Raw genomic sequence first — 15019 nt, 5'->3', positions numbered from 1 at the left:
ATGCAGAATAAAATTATTATTATTATTATTATTACTACTACTACTACTATTATTATTATTATTATTATTATTATTATTATTATAACTGTAATCCTCAGTGACAATATGCTTTACCTTTCTTTTTATCGAATACTTTTACTGAACTTTAAAATTAAACTAGCATATGTGTATAAATATTTGAAAAGATAATTTGTTACTTATAATAGTTTTACAAGGCTTTAAAACAATTATCTTCATAAAAAATATTATCTGTACTAATTGAACTAGCAGAGACAGTCAAAGAATAAAAAATAAAAATAAAAGGACAATCAGACTAGCATTTCCTGGTAACTTCTGCTAAATTGACAAGTAAATGGTTTCTTATAAACGGCGCTTGTATTAATGTAAACAAATGGAAGAAAGAAGAGACCAATTTCAGGTTTCACCGTTTCACTATTAAAAAAATTTACATTGTTAATCAATTAAAAATATTATTAGAATAATTTTAAAAATAATTATCATAAAAATTAATCAATTTATTATATATAACAAATTGTAATTAAATAACATTATAAATACTTGTTTTATACTGTTAATACACACTATTTCTTAAAAATAAAAGAACTCATTACCGTGACATATGTTACACAGAAAATTATGCAAACTATAATATATTCAATTACCATAAAAGTCTATTTCTTTCTTTGGACCATCAAAAGCCGTATGCAGCACTTCATTTGAATAAATAAATAAAAGTGTAATATGAAAAGTCTGTCAATGCCAAATTCAAAATAGTTTTTAAATTATTTTGTGCTGAACGTTTTGAGATATTAAAATAGTAGATAAACAAAGGCTCAAATGTATATTAGTTTTTCGTTAATTGGAATTATTTTAGGCGTTCATAGGGATTGCTAACAAATAGTAACAAATGATTGATTGAGGTCATGGATAACGAAAATCTGTTACCGCCAAATTTGCTAAGTTTCATTGACCAGTTCTAAAACGGGAATCAAATCAAGTACTAGTTTTTCGTTTTTTGTTTTTTTTTACATAAATAATAATACCCTTTTGGAAGCAAATTAATGTTTGTATTGTAGCTACGTCTTTGTTCAACAGGATTGGACTTTGTTACGGAGTTTGAGGTCTGAATTGTGTCTCATTTTGACTGCAGTCTACAGAAGATTGAAAAATGGCGAAAGTATCACCGAGCAGTGGTTTTGTATATGGTTGCGTTAACGACCCGATATTATGGATTTAGAGTTTTAAAAGTCTTAGTTTGATTGTATCAGAATTGAATATTGTGTGAAATTTTCAATGAGAAGCAAATTATGAGATTGCTAGAAGCCCCCGGAAAAAGAAAACGTGAATTAAATATAGAAACATATTTTAGTTGTGGGGACCCTTATACTTTTTCTTTTTTTATTTTTTTTTAATAAAAGTATCAAATTAATCTTTCACTTTTGGAGACACTATCAATTTAATTTTTAAGATCTAAAAAATATTAAAATGATCCTGAACTTTACATTCTGTTTATCACGTTAAGTACTAAATTTGTGTCTTTTAATGAGTTACTATATGTGCTAGTTAGACAATCTTAATAGAGTTTGGGGCCCTGTTATCACTATTTACCATCCTGAAATTTCATCCACAAATTTTTCAATGAATGTTACAAATCTAGCTCCCTCAACAACACTATACCTAACTTTTCAAATGCATTGCATTGCGTTCATGTAGTAACATTTATTTGATATATATGTACTGAAGCTGTATATTTGAACTTGTTAGCAACATTGTCTGTACAAATCTAATCTCCTCTGGTGTTTCGCTTCTCAAAAGAAAATTCTGATGAACTAAAATTGATGTCATGTTTAGTGCTAATACGCAATTCTGTTGTTGAATGAGGCCCCAGAACTTGCATTTGGGTATCATCTGTTCCTGGATGGTAGCTTGTGGAAGCTTCACCATCCACATCACATTGTTCATTTTCATAGTTGGATATCCTTGGAGAAGTTTGTGCACTCTCACTTCTTCCAGCAAGGTGTCTGTGCAGCAGGTGAATAGGAGACATGCCAAATGTTGGGGTTGATGATCTGCTTGAGAATGGTGTGGCATTGTTACCCTCTGAATGCTTGCGGTGTTTGACATGCTTTTTGGAAGTATGGTGCCATTTCTTCAATGCTGCTGCTACTCTATCATTGAAAATGGTGGGTTTCATGGTTGAAGCCATCTGTAATGTGAAACAAAAGATAATGAAATTAGTGGCCGATTATGTGTAGTATGGTAATGGAAAAAATGCTAAATCAGATTATTTTTGTGTGACTAGAGCATAAAGAGGCAAAATCACATAGCTGCATAGAACTTGTATGACAACCCTGAAAATTAAAATTGCCAATTCATCATCAGTGACACATATCTCTCAGGGTCCGTTTGATTTCCTCATCTGCTTGATTTGTGTTGTCCCTGATCCTTTTTCAAATCAAATATAAAACAAAAATATTTGTCTTGTCAAGTACCATAGTTTTGACAAATCAAATGGACCCTTAATGACTTACTGTCTAATATCCAAAAAATGGTTGTAAATGTGTTTGTACTTTTTTTTCGGTAACAAAAAGACTTACCCCATTGTAAGTCTAATGATAGTATCTATAGTTGTTTTATGGAAGCAAGAGTTTATGGAGAATTCATACTGAAACAGAAAAATTAGGGAAAAGTTAGAAAAACTTGCTGATCACTTTCTTCTTGTAGCTAAACATTACTAATTCCATAGAATCAACATGGAAGTGTCTATTTTTCCTTAAACTTTGTAAACCTCTTCTTCAGTGTTGTGCTAATCAACAATATGAACCAGTAAAGCACAAATTTATGAAAAACTGATCAAGATGGATCGACTTACTGTACTCCATGCAAAATGTGCTAATTGAAAGGCATTCTGCATCATAATAGAAGCAAAACACAATTATTTTTTGGGAAACTATAGTGCTTAATATGACATAACTTTAGGAAAAGAAATAGTGAAATTACCTGAAAGAGAACAAGATGAATGATGAAGAGAAGGAAGCGTGGACGGTTGAACCAGAACAGGTCATCTCCTGGCTCAACCACAGGTGCACCCTTGAATACTTCCCCTCTGTCTTGAATCCTCAGTCCCATCTTTGTTATCATTTGTAGCTTAGCACCCACTAGTAAGATTGCCTATGAAATTTACTCAGCTATTTGAACTCTATAATCAAGAAAGGAAATGTAACTAGCAAAAAAATAAGAAAAAAGAAATAACAGAATGAGTAGTAGTCTGTGCTTACAATTAATGGGATGAATGGAAGCCAATAATAAGAATACCACCCTGTCAACATAGAACCGAAAGGTTAAACTACAAATAAACTATAAATTCAAAATTTCTATCTTTCTGCTCAAATAAGCTGCTTGAGATTGCTGGTTCAGAAATGTAAGAGCGTGACAAGAAGTAGGAGAATGTCTGTTACACCAAGTTAAACAGCATTGTCTGTTAAAATGTCTAGTGATACCGAAACAACAATTTCTTTCCTTGAATTGAATTATATAAAAATCGTCAGTAATTGACATAATTAATGATCAATATTTACTATTATATTTCATTATTTAGAAAATGTTCAACTAAAACCACATAAACACCAATCAAGCGTGACTAACATGTCATATTCAAATCAGATTGAAAACTTGAATATGGCTTAGCACTAGTATTAGTCAGCAGGAATAGCACTGCAAAGTTACAAAAACGTTGAGCTTAATTTGATATTTAAGTTAAGGAAGAATGATAGCAATACTCAGTATATGAGTCCAACTATTTTTTGAATGAGACCCACCACATAGGAAAAGAGGACACACATATATAGTGAGAGAACCACATGAATTTGGTTCGGACAGAATATGTGGGAAAGAGTTTTAAAACAATGTATTACTAACATTTATCTTTCAAGTTATTGAAATTAAAGCAAATTAAAGCAACAGAACATATCCATACATTATGCCCACTACAACTTTAAAATCTTCATCAAGTGATCTTTTGATATACTTCTGGAAATCAAATCTTGCATCACTTCCCGGAGCCAGATGTGCCTAAAATCACATATCTTAAATGTTACATTATTGGATATGTCTTTTCAACGAAAAAGTGCTGAAAACTTTGACACTTCCATTTTTAAACAAGTACAACTCACTGTGATAAATCCATGCCGTAATGCGAAATAGTCACTTTCTGAACAGATCCAGAGAATTGTCTGAAGAAGCTAGCCTGATTCGAGCAGAGTACAAAAGCATAATGAGAAACTTTGAAATTAATTTACGTGTCAGTAACAAACAAAAAACTCGAAATTCAGACTTTAGCTAAAGGCTAATTGAAGAGATTTATCATTTTTTTTTCTCTATAAATATGTCCTTGCTATCCATAAGGAAATTGATGACTGACTCCACGTATTCAAGTGCCTTTGTCCAAATGTTGTGTCCTTTGCAAGCCTGAACCTCTCAGGATATGCAATACTATAGTTACACCAAAGTTAGAATTTATGATCCATGCATAGTATTACTTAAACCCTCGTCATGCCGACCCTAATATGGGTATATGACCGAAAGTATTCACCATGAAGAAGCATGGGACCAAAATGTTATGTCTTCTCATAGATATACAGTGACTTACAAAGTTACATTAATGTTGAAGTATACTATGTAGTGTAACTTTTAATCCTTTTTAGAAGTCATTATTTGATACATTTAAAAAATTAATTAGCACGTAATATTTAATTACGGGAAATACATATAACTGTAGTTTCACTATCTAGTTAATATATGCAATTTTCTTATATTTTATCAATGATACGTTTCCTTTCTCCAAAAAAAAAAAATCATTGAGGCGTTTCCTATTTTTTGACAGTGAATATTACTTTACTATTTTTGCTACAAACTTTTAATAAATGAATATTAACAATACATTTTATACTATTTACTATTTAGTTTGATTTATGTGAAATTTATCTAATAATACTATAATAGGAAGTATATTAATAAAACGTGAGAAAGGATAATATATCTAAAACCTAAAAATCTTATCAAATCTATATGAAAGTCGACCTCCACGCATGACGCCAATTTTTAATTTGATCTTGTGACATGTGGTGTTTTGTCTCGTTGCATAAAGTAAACGCAGAGTAGGGAATCATTGGCATTATCAACTTCGGCAACTAGCAAATGCGTAGGCCAAAATTGTATTAATTAATATGTAGGAATGTAGAGACAAGAAATTTTGAAGTCTTACCATTATAGAATTGATATTCAATTGTCTTTGTTTCATTTTCTCACTTCTTCAAGCGTCTCATCTGCATCCATTATTGAAGCAGACAATGAATTGAGACAGATCGACAAATTAAAGCCATAAGTTCCGAAAATAAAGAATGGAGTATATTTGAGGTGAAAAGGAAAGAGTATTATTACTTAGTTCTTCCCAAAGCTAGTGTTACAATGCATTGTAGGATATGAAAAACAGCTAGCATAAAGATGAATATATGGAGCTGGTGAATCCCATATGCTGAAACAAAAGCAACTTTTCCCTGCAAATGCAAAATCATCCATCAAAACTTTCTATAACAATGGACAACATTGCTATTTCACCTTAATTTTAAGAGTTGTTTTAATGTATCCATACCAGATACCAATACCATTTGATTTGACTGCCTCTTAATATATATAGATCAGAACTCGGTTTCTTTATGTTCTAATTTCTCATATACATTTTTTCTTTAAACTATAATGGAATTATTATCATACGATAACTTTTTTATTTAAATTTAGGTACAACTATACTTTTCCAATAAATTTTTTAAGAGATTAAGAAAAAGAAAGTCTAAAAATAGTTTCCTTAATTAAATTTATTATGGTCGAGATGATATTCACCACGAAAATTATCAAAATCTTAGTACTGGAGTTTGAGATGTTGTGAAATGACAAGAATTTTCATGATTGACCATGATCTTCTTGGTTGACCATGGTCGTAATCAATGTACCATGATCATTATCAAGTGAAATTAACATAAGATCTTCATGAAATGGTGTATTTTTTAACTTTTCACTTGATTAAGTGATTATATTTCTATATGGTAAAAACTAATATTCAAACATGAGTTTAAACTAATGTTCAAATGTGAATTCTATCAATAAAATATATGAAATAACATGAAAACTCATATAAAATATTACTCAAATTAAATTATGATTTATCAATTCACATGAATGAAAAATAATCTATTTAGCAGAAGAATTCATATTCGATTTCCACCATATGTAAAATTTTCTTGAACCAACAGGAGTCACACACTGCAAATAAGATTAATCTTTGATCTAACGGATTTAAAAACACGGGTAATATTTAAACAAAACCAAGATAAAGTTAGTGTATTATAGACACTCTCTATATAGATCTCTCTATTCTTGTAATAGTTGAGAAAATTCATATTTTCATATTAATGAGAAATATAGTTTTCTTTCTCTCTCAAAATTTTATCATTTATCAATAATGTCACACCATGATTGGTGACTTGACTTGGGCATGTTTAACTTAAGTTTATATAATCTTAATTAATGAAATTTTGCTCTTTTATATATATATATATATATATATATATATATATATATATATATATATATATATATATTCATCTTACATAGTGTCATTAATTAGCGACTCGACTTTATTAAAAAGTTGGGATTTTGAATTATTTTATTCTATTACAGTTGCAATTTTTAATGTACTTTTTTTTTTTTGTGAACTCAGGGTATTTATTGGCCAAGAACTAAGTCTGAGTATTCAGATTTTTTTTTTAGCTTTCCAAGATAGGAGTTGAAAAATTAAATTAAAGAAAAAAAATTATAAATTAAAATAAAGTGGGAAAGCACAGATTTGGTATAATCTTTTGACATAAAGCTAAATGATTTGTACAAAAGCAAGATGACGGTAAAAACAAAGGCCTTGAATTCTTCTGTGACCGTTCACTGAGATCGAAACCAGTAAATTGTCCCCTCTTTTGATTACCCAAGAACACAAAGAGATGGGTGCATGAGCTCAAAAAAGCTCCTCCTTCTTGTTATACCACCATCTCCAACTGCGAGAAAAAGCAGAGGCCAAAAGCATTAGTTTATTGTCAGTCAAAAGATCCGGGCATCTTCGTATATGGGTTTCACATGTAGAAGCTGGAAAATTTGTCATTCACATTTCCAACAAAGAAAATAATTAAAGATTCTACTAACCCCTTTTTTTCCATGCAAAGCTTCAACTAAATCTATGTGCGAAAAGTAATAACATAGATAATACAAAATCATTGGAGATGCTCCATTTGCTTTAAACTATTTTGAAATCTTTTGACCATCCATATTTTTTTAGGAATTCTAGCAAAACATTTTCAGACAATCTCTTGTAATCCTATTCACTAAAATTCATCTGAATTTCACTAATTTGGAACAAAAGTTAGATATAGTCTTATAACTGTTTTGGTCTTATTGTCTAATTAGAATTAAAATTTTACTTTTAATGTAAATCCTTATTATGCGGCAAACTTCTAAGGTGAAATACTGAAATTCTAATTAGAGAATAACATAGCTTAAGGATGTGTATTTAAGTTTTCTGTGAATACCTAAGTCCATCTGATAAAAAAATGAGACTCACTATGTCACGAGACTCGTGTGAATTTTATCCAACAAGAAAAAAAAAGCCAAAAAAAGAAGAGAAATATTAACGACACATATATATTTTAACACTCTTTTTAAAGTACATTATTTATTATTAGCTGATTTATTTTGTGCATAAAATTAAAATTTATTAGAAATTATTAAACTATGAGTGAAGTTCATTAAACATGTGAAATCCATCAAATTTTTTACTCCAGTGATTTACAACTAATAATAAAAAAGTGTGTCTTAATGAAAGAATGTATTAAAAAGTGTGTTGATAGTGTTTTTTAAAGCTAAATATAAAATGTCAAATGTTCCAAATTAATCAACATTGAAAAGTAAATGTTAGACTCACCAATAGTAATCCCATCTGGGTTTAACTTTGGTCATGCGGTTTACTCCATGAGGATAATCAGTTTGAGCTCTTCTGGCATTCCTGAAAGCACAAAAGGCAATGGAATATATGCCTATGAGGAACACAAGAACGACAACGTTAAGAACAGAGATGTTGTGCCAGCCCCTTCTAATGTTTTCGAGCACACCAGCCTTGCAAGAGTCGCAATCGTAGCAAAGCAGAGTGGGGGCGTTGTTCCAACGGTAGCAGTCCGGATCTTGTGTCACTACCACTGTTTCCTCGTTGTAACTGCACCCTGTGGGTGGCTTACAACATCCAGACTGCATGCATTATTAACCCATGATTAATTACGATTAGCATTCATTATTAAAAAAACAATATATATATTATATAAAGTGCTACTTGTATAAATTTCAGAAGGTAATGTATATTTTCAGTCTACTCACCTGACAGACACAGTTGAACACATGCATATTCTGTTTACAACATTTTTTAATTGTTTATTTATGGTAATGCATGTTAAAATACCGAATGAACATATTAGATGAATAATAACATGTTAAAATTTTTGCTTAGTACCTGTATGGGAGACATGTCCCTCTGCACATAATCAAGAGGGGTCCAAAAGGCAAGCTTTGCACAAGTGTTAGACCCCAAAATGCAGCTCCTAATGGTGCTCCAGTACTGAGGATCCTTAATCCTATTCCTCAGCCATGGCGAATAACGGTCGAGACGATACTCTTTGTAAGCCCTACCAGGCACTTCCACTCCCCCACCCTGTTCCGTCACAACAAAGCCAAAAACGGCAAACCCTAAGAGGGCAGCTATAATGAACACCATGATCACCAAGTACACCCACAATGCCCATGCCACATGAAAACATGCCCCTATGAAACCCGCTAGCGAAATCACAAGCACAACAAAGCCTATCACCAAAAGTGGGGTTTGGAAGAAATTTTCACATGTTGTGGTGCTCCTTGCCATCCATAGACCCGCACCTATGATGGGTATTGATGCCAAGAGCGTGAAAAAGTTCAAGAATCCTATCACCGTGTTGCTGAAACGTTGCATATCTCACACCCTCTTTTCTCTCTCTCTCTCTCTCCCTATTGTTTTGGTTCCAATGCTTGTGATTTTTCTTATTTTAAAAGGATGATGGAAGCATTTGTTTTTATTTGTTTATGTCACTATACGTAAAGCTTTGAGAATTTCAACATTCGTATCTCCTTTTCTACATGCATGCTTTCCAGTGTTAGGAGATTCCGTAACTTAATATTAATATTTTTTTTCGAGGGATAACGACTGTGGAATTGTACTTCCCATTCTTAGCTATTAAGCTACTCTGAAAGTGGCGAGAATATATCCAAAATAAAAGAGTATCTACTGTGAAGAAATTAATAAATGGGAAAAGCAACTTTCTGATCTATGGTAAAGTGATAGCTCGTTGTCTTGTAAATCATGTATATACTCTTATATTTACAATGCGGCTTATCATGAATTTAATCTAGCTAACATGCATGTCAACCCGACCTAATAAAAAAAAAAAAAACAAAGAAAGGTAACCTAGTTAAATCTAATTAAAAAAGATAGTGTTACACTACAACATTTTTTTTTAATAAAATCTAATTCAATTTAAAAAGAGAACTCAATTATTCTATATATATTTCAGTGATAAATAACAGGGTATTCATATTTACCCGTACGTAACTGATGTAATAAGACAATTTGTCGGGGAATCAATTCTTTTTGCATTTAAAAAAGGCAAGAAAAGAATTTGGAACAACTAAAGGCCTTTTGCGTAATATATCAGTGATGCTTTAGAGAGATAGACCAAAACCATATGGGTCCAGTATTGTGTTATATTCTTAGATGAGTATAGCGAAGTTAATTTTTTTTAATAATATTTATAAATAAAGAAACATATATAACAGGAATTAACTGTATATTTTGTTTTTGTTTTCTATATAAATTAATATGTATAGAGTGATTTTAATGTATAAAGAAATTTTATATATTTTTTAAACTTTTTCTCTTATAAGAATTTATTAAATAAATTTATCTAAATAGAATGATATATGAATCAATGACGCCGTCCCTTTTTTCATCCTCTCTAACTCACATGTACTGGGTCACCAAGTTATTATTCGTCAATGACAAGAACTGGATTCTCATTACGTATATTTTGATCAATTGATAGAATGATCTACCAGTGGGCCTCAACTCACCCACCTCAAACAGATAAGGCTGATACTTCATCCCAGAACTTGATAACGTAAATGCAATGGGTGCTACTTATTAACATATCTTTTGGGAGATTACCAGGACATAATTGGGAGACTGTACATCGTATATCAAATTACGCACTACGGACCATCTCTTTTGTCAACAAATAAAGGTAATCCTGCTCTAAAGAAAACTCCAAATCTTGGTTCGTCTCATAAAAGAAAAATTACCTACAGACTACAGAGTAAAGAAAAAAAAAAATAAAGTGAAAGATTAAGTCCAACCCAATTACAAGCGTTAATTAAAGTTTTTGTTCATGTGGTGTTTTGAGTTTATTTGTTATAAAAAAAAGAGTTAAATAAATATTTGGTCCTCAAATTTATTTTTTTAAATCTAAATTTAAAGTTTTTTTTTAGTTTTTAAAATTCACATAATATTTTTTTTAGTTCCTCTCCACAAAGTCAAAAGAAAAATAAGAAATTTGCTATTTGTGACGTTTTTTATTGTCAAAATTTAATTTTCTTTTGTAAATTTAAAAGTATGAATTATTATTTGAACTTAAATTTTTTTATTGATTTGATTATCATGTTTTTAAACCGACGGAAATTATACTTTAAAATAGAAAATCAATTTTTTAACTGTCAAAAATCTCCACAAATCGTGAATCTCTTATTATCTATTTTTTACATATGTGAAGAGGAACTAAAAATATTATTATGCGAATTTCAGGAGTTAAAAAAATAACTTTAAGTTTGAAGGACAAAAAATGAATGACCCAAATTTAAGGGATTAAAACACATATTTAAGTATAAAAAATAGTACCTTTTGTGAGAATTAAAAAGATTTATAATAACTTATTCATCTTATTTAATAAATTAAGCTAAACTTTTTTGAAATTGCTTATTTCTTATTGCTTGTCTACGTGAGATGATTAATCATTGTTTTGTATAGTCTTCTATATATTAAATGCTTAGCGAACAACTAAAAGGTGAAACTAATAGGTGATTTCGTGGGAAAAAGACTGACAATTTTCCTATTTAGCCAAATAAAAAATCCAATTTCCCCAACTAGCTACTTTTATTCTTTATTTACCTAATTAGCTATTTTTACTGTTTAAGGTGTGAATTCGGTATTGGAAAAACCTGATGCACACCCGAATTCTGACTTTTTTCTAAACTAATGTATTTTTGTTAAATTAAAAAATAAAATAAAATTATATTTTGTTAAATGTATTATTATTATTATTTTTAAATATTTTTTAATTAAAATATTTAATAATTAAAATTAATAAAAAAATATTGTATTTTAAAGCATTTTAAAATAATAAAATTTAGGATAAATAATAAAATTCCCTTTTGAAAGTGTAAAACATTGATAAATTATTCTATAAAAATGTTAAATAAAAATTTAGTTGTTAAATGTAAAAAAATACAATAAAATTAATCATATTGTTAAATTTGTAAGACCATTTTATCATCAAATTATAATTTTTAATGACCAATTTAACAATAAATTTTATTTTTTAATAACCAATTTGACATTAAATTGTAAAATTTAGGTATTAATTTGGCATTAAATTGTCTACAAACTAATTTGTTGTATATTTTTCATATTCAAGGCCTCAATTTGAGTTTTTCATCTTTGAGAAACTAGATTATCAGAAAAACTTGGTTATTTATCATAAATTTATTTAAAAATTAAATTATTAAAAAATTGGTTATTTTCTTCTCCCTTTGTAAATAATTTTATTATAAATTTTGTTTTATTAATAATAGAAAGAGAATATTAATATTTAATATAAATTTTGTTTTAAATTTACATTAATTATATTTTTAATTTTTTTGTTTGGGTTCGAGATGACGGGTGTTTTTCAACTTACTGGATTAAAGACTAACCTTAAGTGAGGTGTATGGTTGCCGTTGACTAAAGAAAATTTTGAACTCAGTAAGAATTCAACGTAGATTTTTCCACTAAATAAATCATTCTCACTCATATGAACACAATAAAATCTTACATCAACCATTTAGATTAATCATATTTTATAATTTAACAAAATATAAATTAATTTTATTTTTTAATTTAACAAAAGTACATTAGTTAAAAAAAGAAAAGAAAAACAGGGTCAGAATTCGGGTTTTGCTCACCCGAATTCCTAACCTGTTTAAAAAAAAGTAAAGGGAGGAGGGGGTGTGAATTCGGTTTTGCTAGTTGGGGGAATTAGATTTTTTGTTCGGCTAAATAGGAAAATTTGTCAAAAAGACTTAAGTTTTTGAATCACAAGAGTAAGTTTATCCCTTCAAAGACCAAATGAATTAACATATAATACGTAAATAATTTAATTCAACATAGTTGGCAAGAGAGTAGTGGAGAATTAAATTAGAGAGAGAAAATATATAGGATACCTTAGATTGATTCACCTTCAATGAGAATCGAATAAGGCTTTAGGTAAAACAATTATTCAATTATGAAATCGTTGTATGAACCCCCAATCTTAGATATTTTTATATCACTAATTTTATCTTTTTAAAATGTTTGTTCAATCTTAACCTACCCTTTTCTTGTACTTAATTCCTTTCAATATGAAATTATTATCAATCTATTTGTTTAACCTCAATCAATGTGCCATAATTACAAATTCAAATACGCAACCCCTGTAGATACGATCTTATAAATTTTATTACTAAGGATCATACACTTACGATTTCCCTTAAGGAAATCCCCTTCCTACATATCTAGGTCTAGAAAAGGGTGTTTTCTTAGAAATTAAATCTAATAAGTAAAGAAGCCCTGCACCGATGATGGCATAGTGATCTTGCGTATGGGCCTAGCCAATCGAATGTTCTTGTTCAGTGATTGAGTTGGGCCACTAAGCTTGCTATCAATTGGCAATGGCATGTTCTTGTTCTCCAAGAATGACTTAAAAAGAGTAAAACCTTGGCGGGGTTTATGAAGTGGAACCTCGTGCCCTGCCCCTCTTACTGTAACCAATGTAAGCCCTTCATAAACTTGACTCCAGCCACCAACCTCTTCATACATAAACGAAAGGATCCTCAGCACATATATACATAATACTAATAGAATTGCAAAAACATAAGTTATAATAACAGATTCATTTGGTGTCATTCTCAAAGGTAGCACCAACCTCGTCATTATCATACCAAGCGTACCAATTGATGATGGTAGATAGGTTCAAGGCACGAATTGAATACCAAGACGCGGTTACAGGAACTACTGAATCAGTGTCTCCACTGCAGATGGGAAATTAAAACTCAACCATGATCAGCAACCTAGGAAAAATTATTTAGTTCAACCAAAGATATATATATAATAGCTTCTAACATGAATTTTTCATTTTGTGAATGACATGTTGATGATCGAGTAGGCTTGGTACTTAGATTGATCATGAGTAATAATTATTTTATAATTTAGAACAAAGGTAAAGTTATACTTTGGTAATCTATTGATCATGAGTTTGAATATGGATACAATCCTTTTACATATGTAAAGAATAAGATTACGTGCAATAACACTTCCAATATCTTTATAGGCGAAGAGCCTTTAGACACCAAGATATGCTAGTTTAATAACTTTTTTTTTTTGAGATGTTCTTGGAATCAGCATAGACCTCACACCTCATTCTTATGCACAATCATAAAAAATTAATTAACAAGTAATAAAATATAAAAATATTTATTATTTTTTAGAATTAACCTAATTCCTTTAAATAAAAAATTATATAATTTGTTTCCTTAAATAACAGTTTCATCATATCAAGATATATTAAATATTTATATAATAAAAAATTCAATTTCTTAACAGCTTTAGCTCCAGACACTGACCACAAGCCATCCTATGTCGTGGAAAAGGTTTGCTTCTCAGCCTCTTGAGCACACTTCTATAAAATTTCGTTAGTTTTTTCACCCCACGCAAGTGCAACATATATCACAACATAAAAATTATGAAAACTCGTCAGCTTACACGCATGATTATTTTTATCAACTCTATTAATTTATCTTAGATTGAAACATTTCGTCACATCTAAAATATAAAAATATAAACAATATTTAATTGTATTGTAATTTTAATGAGATTTAACATAAATAATTTAAATAATAATATATTTCTAATTTAACAATTAAATCCATAAAAATAATATTATATATAAAGTTATATTTTGGTCCCCAAATCTATATCCCTGGTGATCTCTAATCGCTACCCAACAATCCAAACACGTACGTAGAGCCCATGTAGCTAGTGACAAAGGCTATACAATAATATTGTTCGGACAAATCCTAACTTCATAAATCATAATGGCAGCCATGATAAATCATTAATTTCATCTTTTAAATAATACTTGAAATTGAACATTCAAAATGCCAAGTAATTAATACCTAGTGAAAAAAGAAAAAAATGAGAGACAAAGAGAAATATTATAATTATTATCATGTGATAAAAAAAGAAAAAGAAAAAGAAATAATAGATGCTAGTTAGGTATTTTAAAAAAAAAAAAAAGGTATTGAAATATCATTGCCGGCCGTAACCTTCATCTTATCCTAGAGTCTGGCCTCTCAGTACCGCTTATATATTTTATGTAATATTTGTTGAAGAAAAGCCAATCCCACCACTCTGCTTTGTTTATGGTTTACCTCGCAACCACTAGGTTAATCATAAGATCACACATAAGGAAACCATGTTTTCTGTCAAAGATATGCCTCATGATTACTTAATTAAGGTATCGATAAACTATTATTTGCAAAAGTAAAAGCTAATATA

At 29.7% G+C, this 15019-nt stretch overlaps 2 protein-coding genes across 6 annotated transcripts; both read right to left on the bottom strand.

The window, feature by feature from the left end:
- Window positions 1–1674: 1674 nt before the first annotated feature.
- LOC114382759 (MLO-like protein 12) lies at window positions 1675–4633 on the bottom strand. 5 transcript variants are annotated; one of them, XR_003660286.1, is made up of 7 exons: window positions 4334–4633; window positions 3977–4246; window positions 3279–3319; window positions 3001–3199; window positions 2873–2908; window positions 2598–2665; window positions 1675–2445 (listed from the first exon to the last, which is right to left on the bottom strand). XR_003660286.1 is itself a non-coding variant. In XM_028342377.1 (6 exons), exons 3-6 carry the CDS (start codon window positions 3139–3141, stop codon window positions 2379–2381), a joined length of 312 nt encoding a protein of 103 aa, XP_028198178.1. In that variant the 5' UTR covers window positions 3142–3199; window positions 3279–3319; window positions 3977–4633; the 3' UTR covers window positions 1675–2378. The 5 variants fall into 5 exon arrangements, 4 of the variants coding, with proteins under 4 accessions (XP_028198178.1, XP_028198172.1, XP_028198187.1 ...); XM_028342377.1 differs by having other exon boundaries at window positions 3977–4633; XM_028342371.1 differs by having other exon boundaries at window positions 3001–3171; window positions 3977–4633.
- A 2221-nt stretch (window positions 4634–6854) lies between these two features.
- Window positions 6855–9164, bottom strand: LOC114382752 (tetraspanin-6-like). The gene is made up of 3 exons (XM_028342353.1): window positions 8603–9164; window positions 8024–8343; window positions 6855–7103 (listed from the first exon to the last, which is right to left on the bottom strand). Exons 1-3 carry the CDS (start codon window positions 9092–9094, stop codon window positions 7064–7066), a joined length of 852 nt encoding a protein of 283 aa, XP_028198154.1. The 5' UTR covers window positions 9095–9164; the 3' UTR covers window positions 6855–7063.
- Window positions 9165–15019: the final 5855 nt, after the last annotated feature.

Source organism: Glycine soja, chromosome 2 (genome assembly GCF_004193775.1).
Source record: "Glycine soja cultivar W05 chromosome 2, ASM419377v2, whole genome shotgun sequence".
Taxonomy (NCBI): Eukaryota; Viridiplantae; Streptophyta; class Magnoliopsida; order Fabales; family Fabaceae; genus Glycine; species Glycine soja.
Note: the sequence above shows the minus strand (reverse complement) of the source record. Positions and strands in the feature narration are given on the sequence as shown.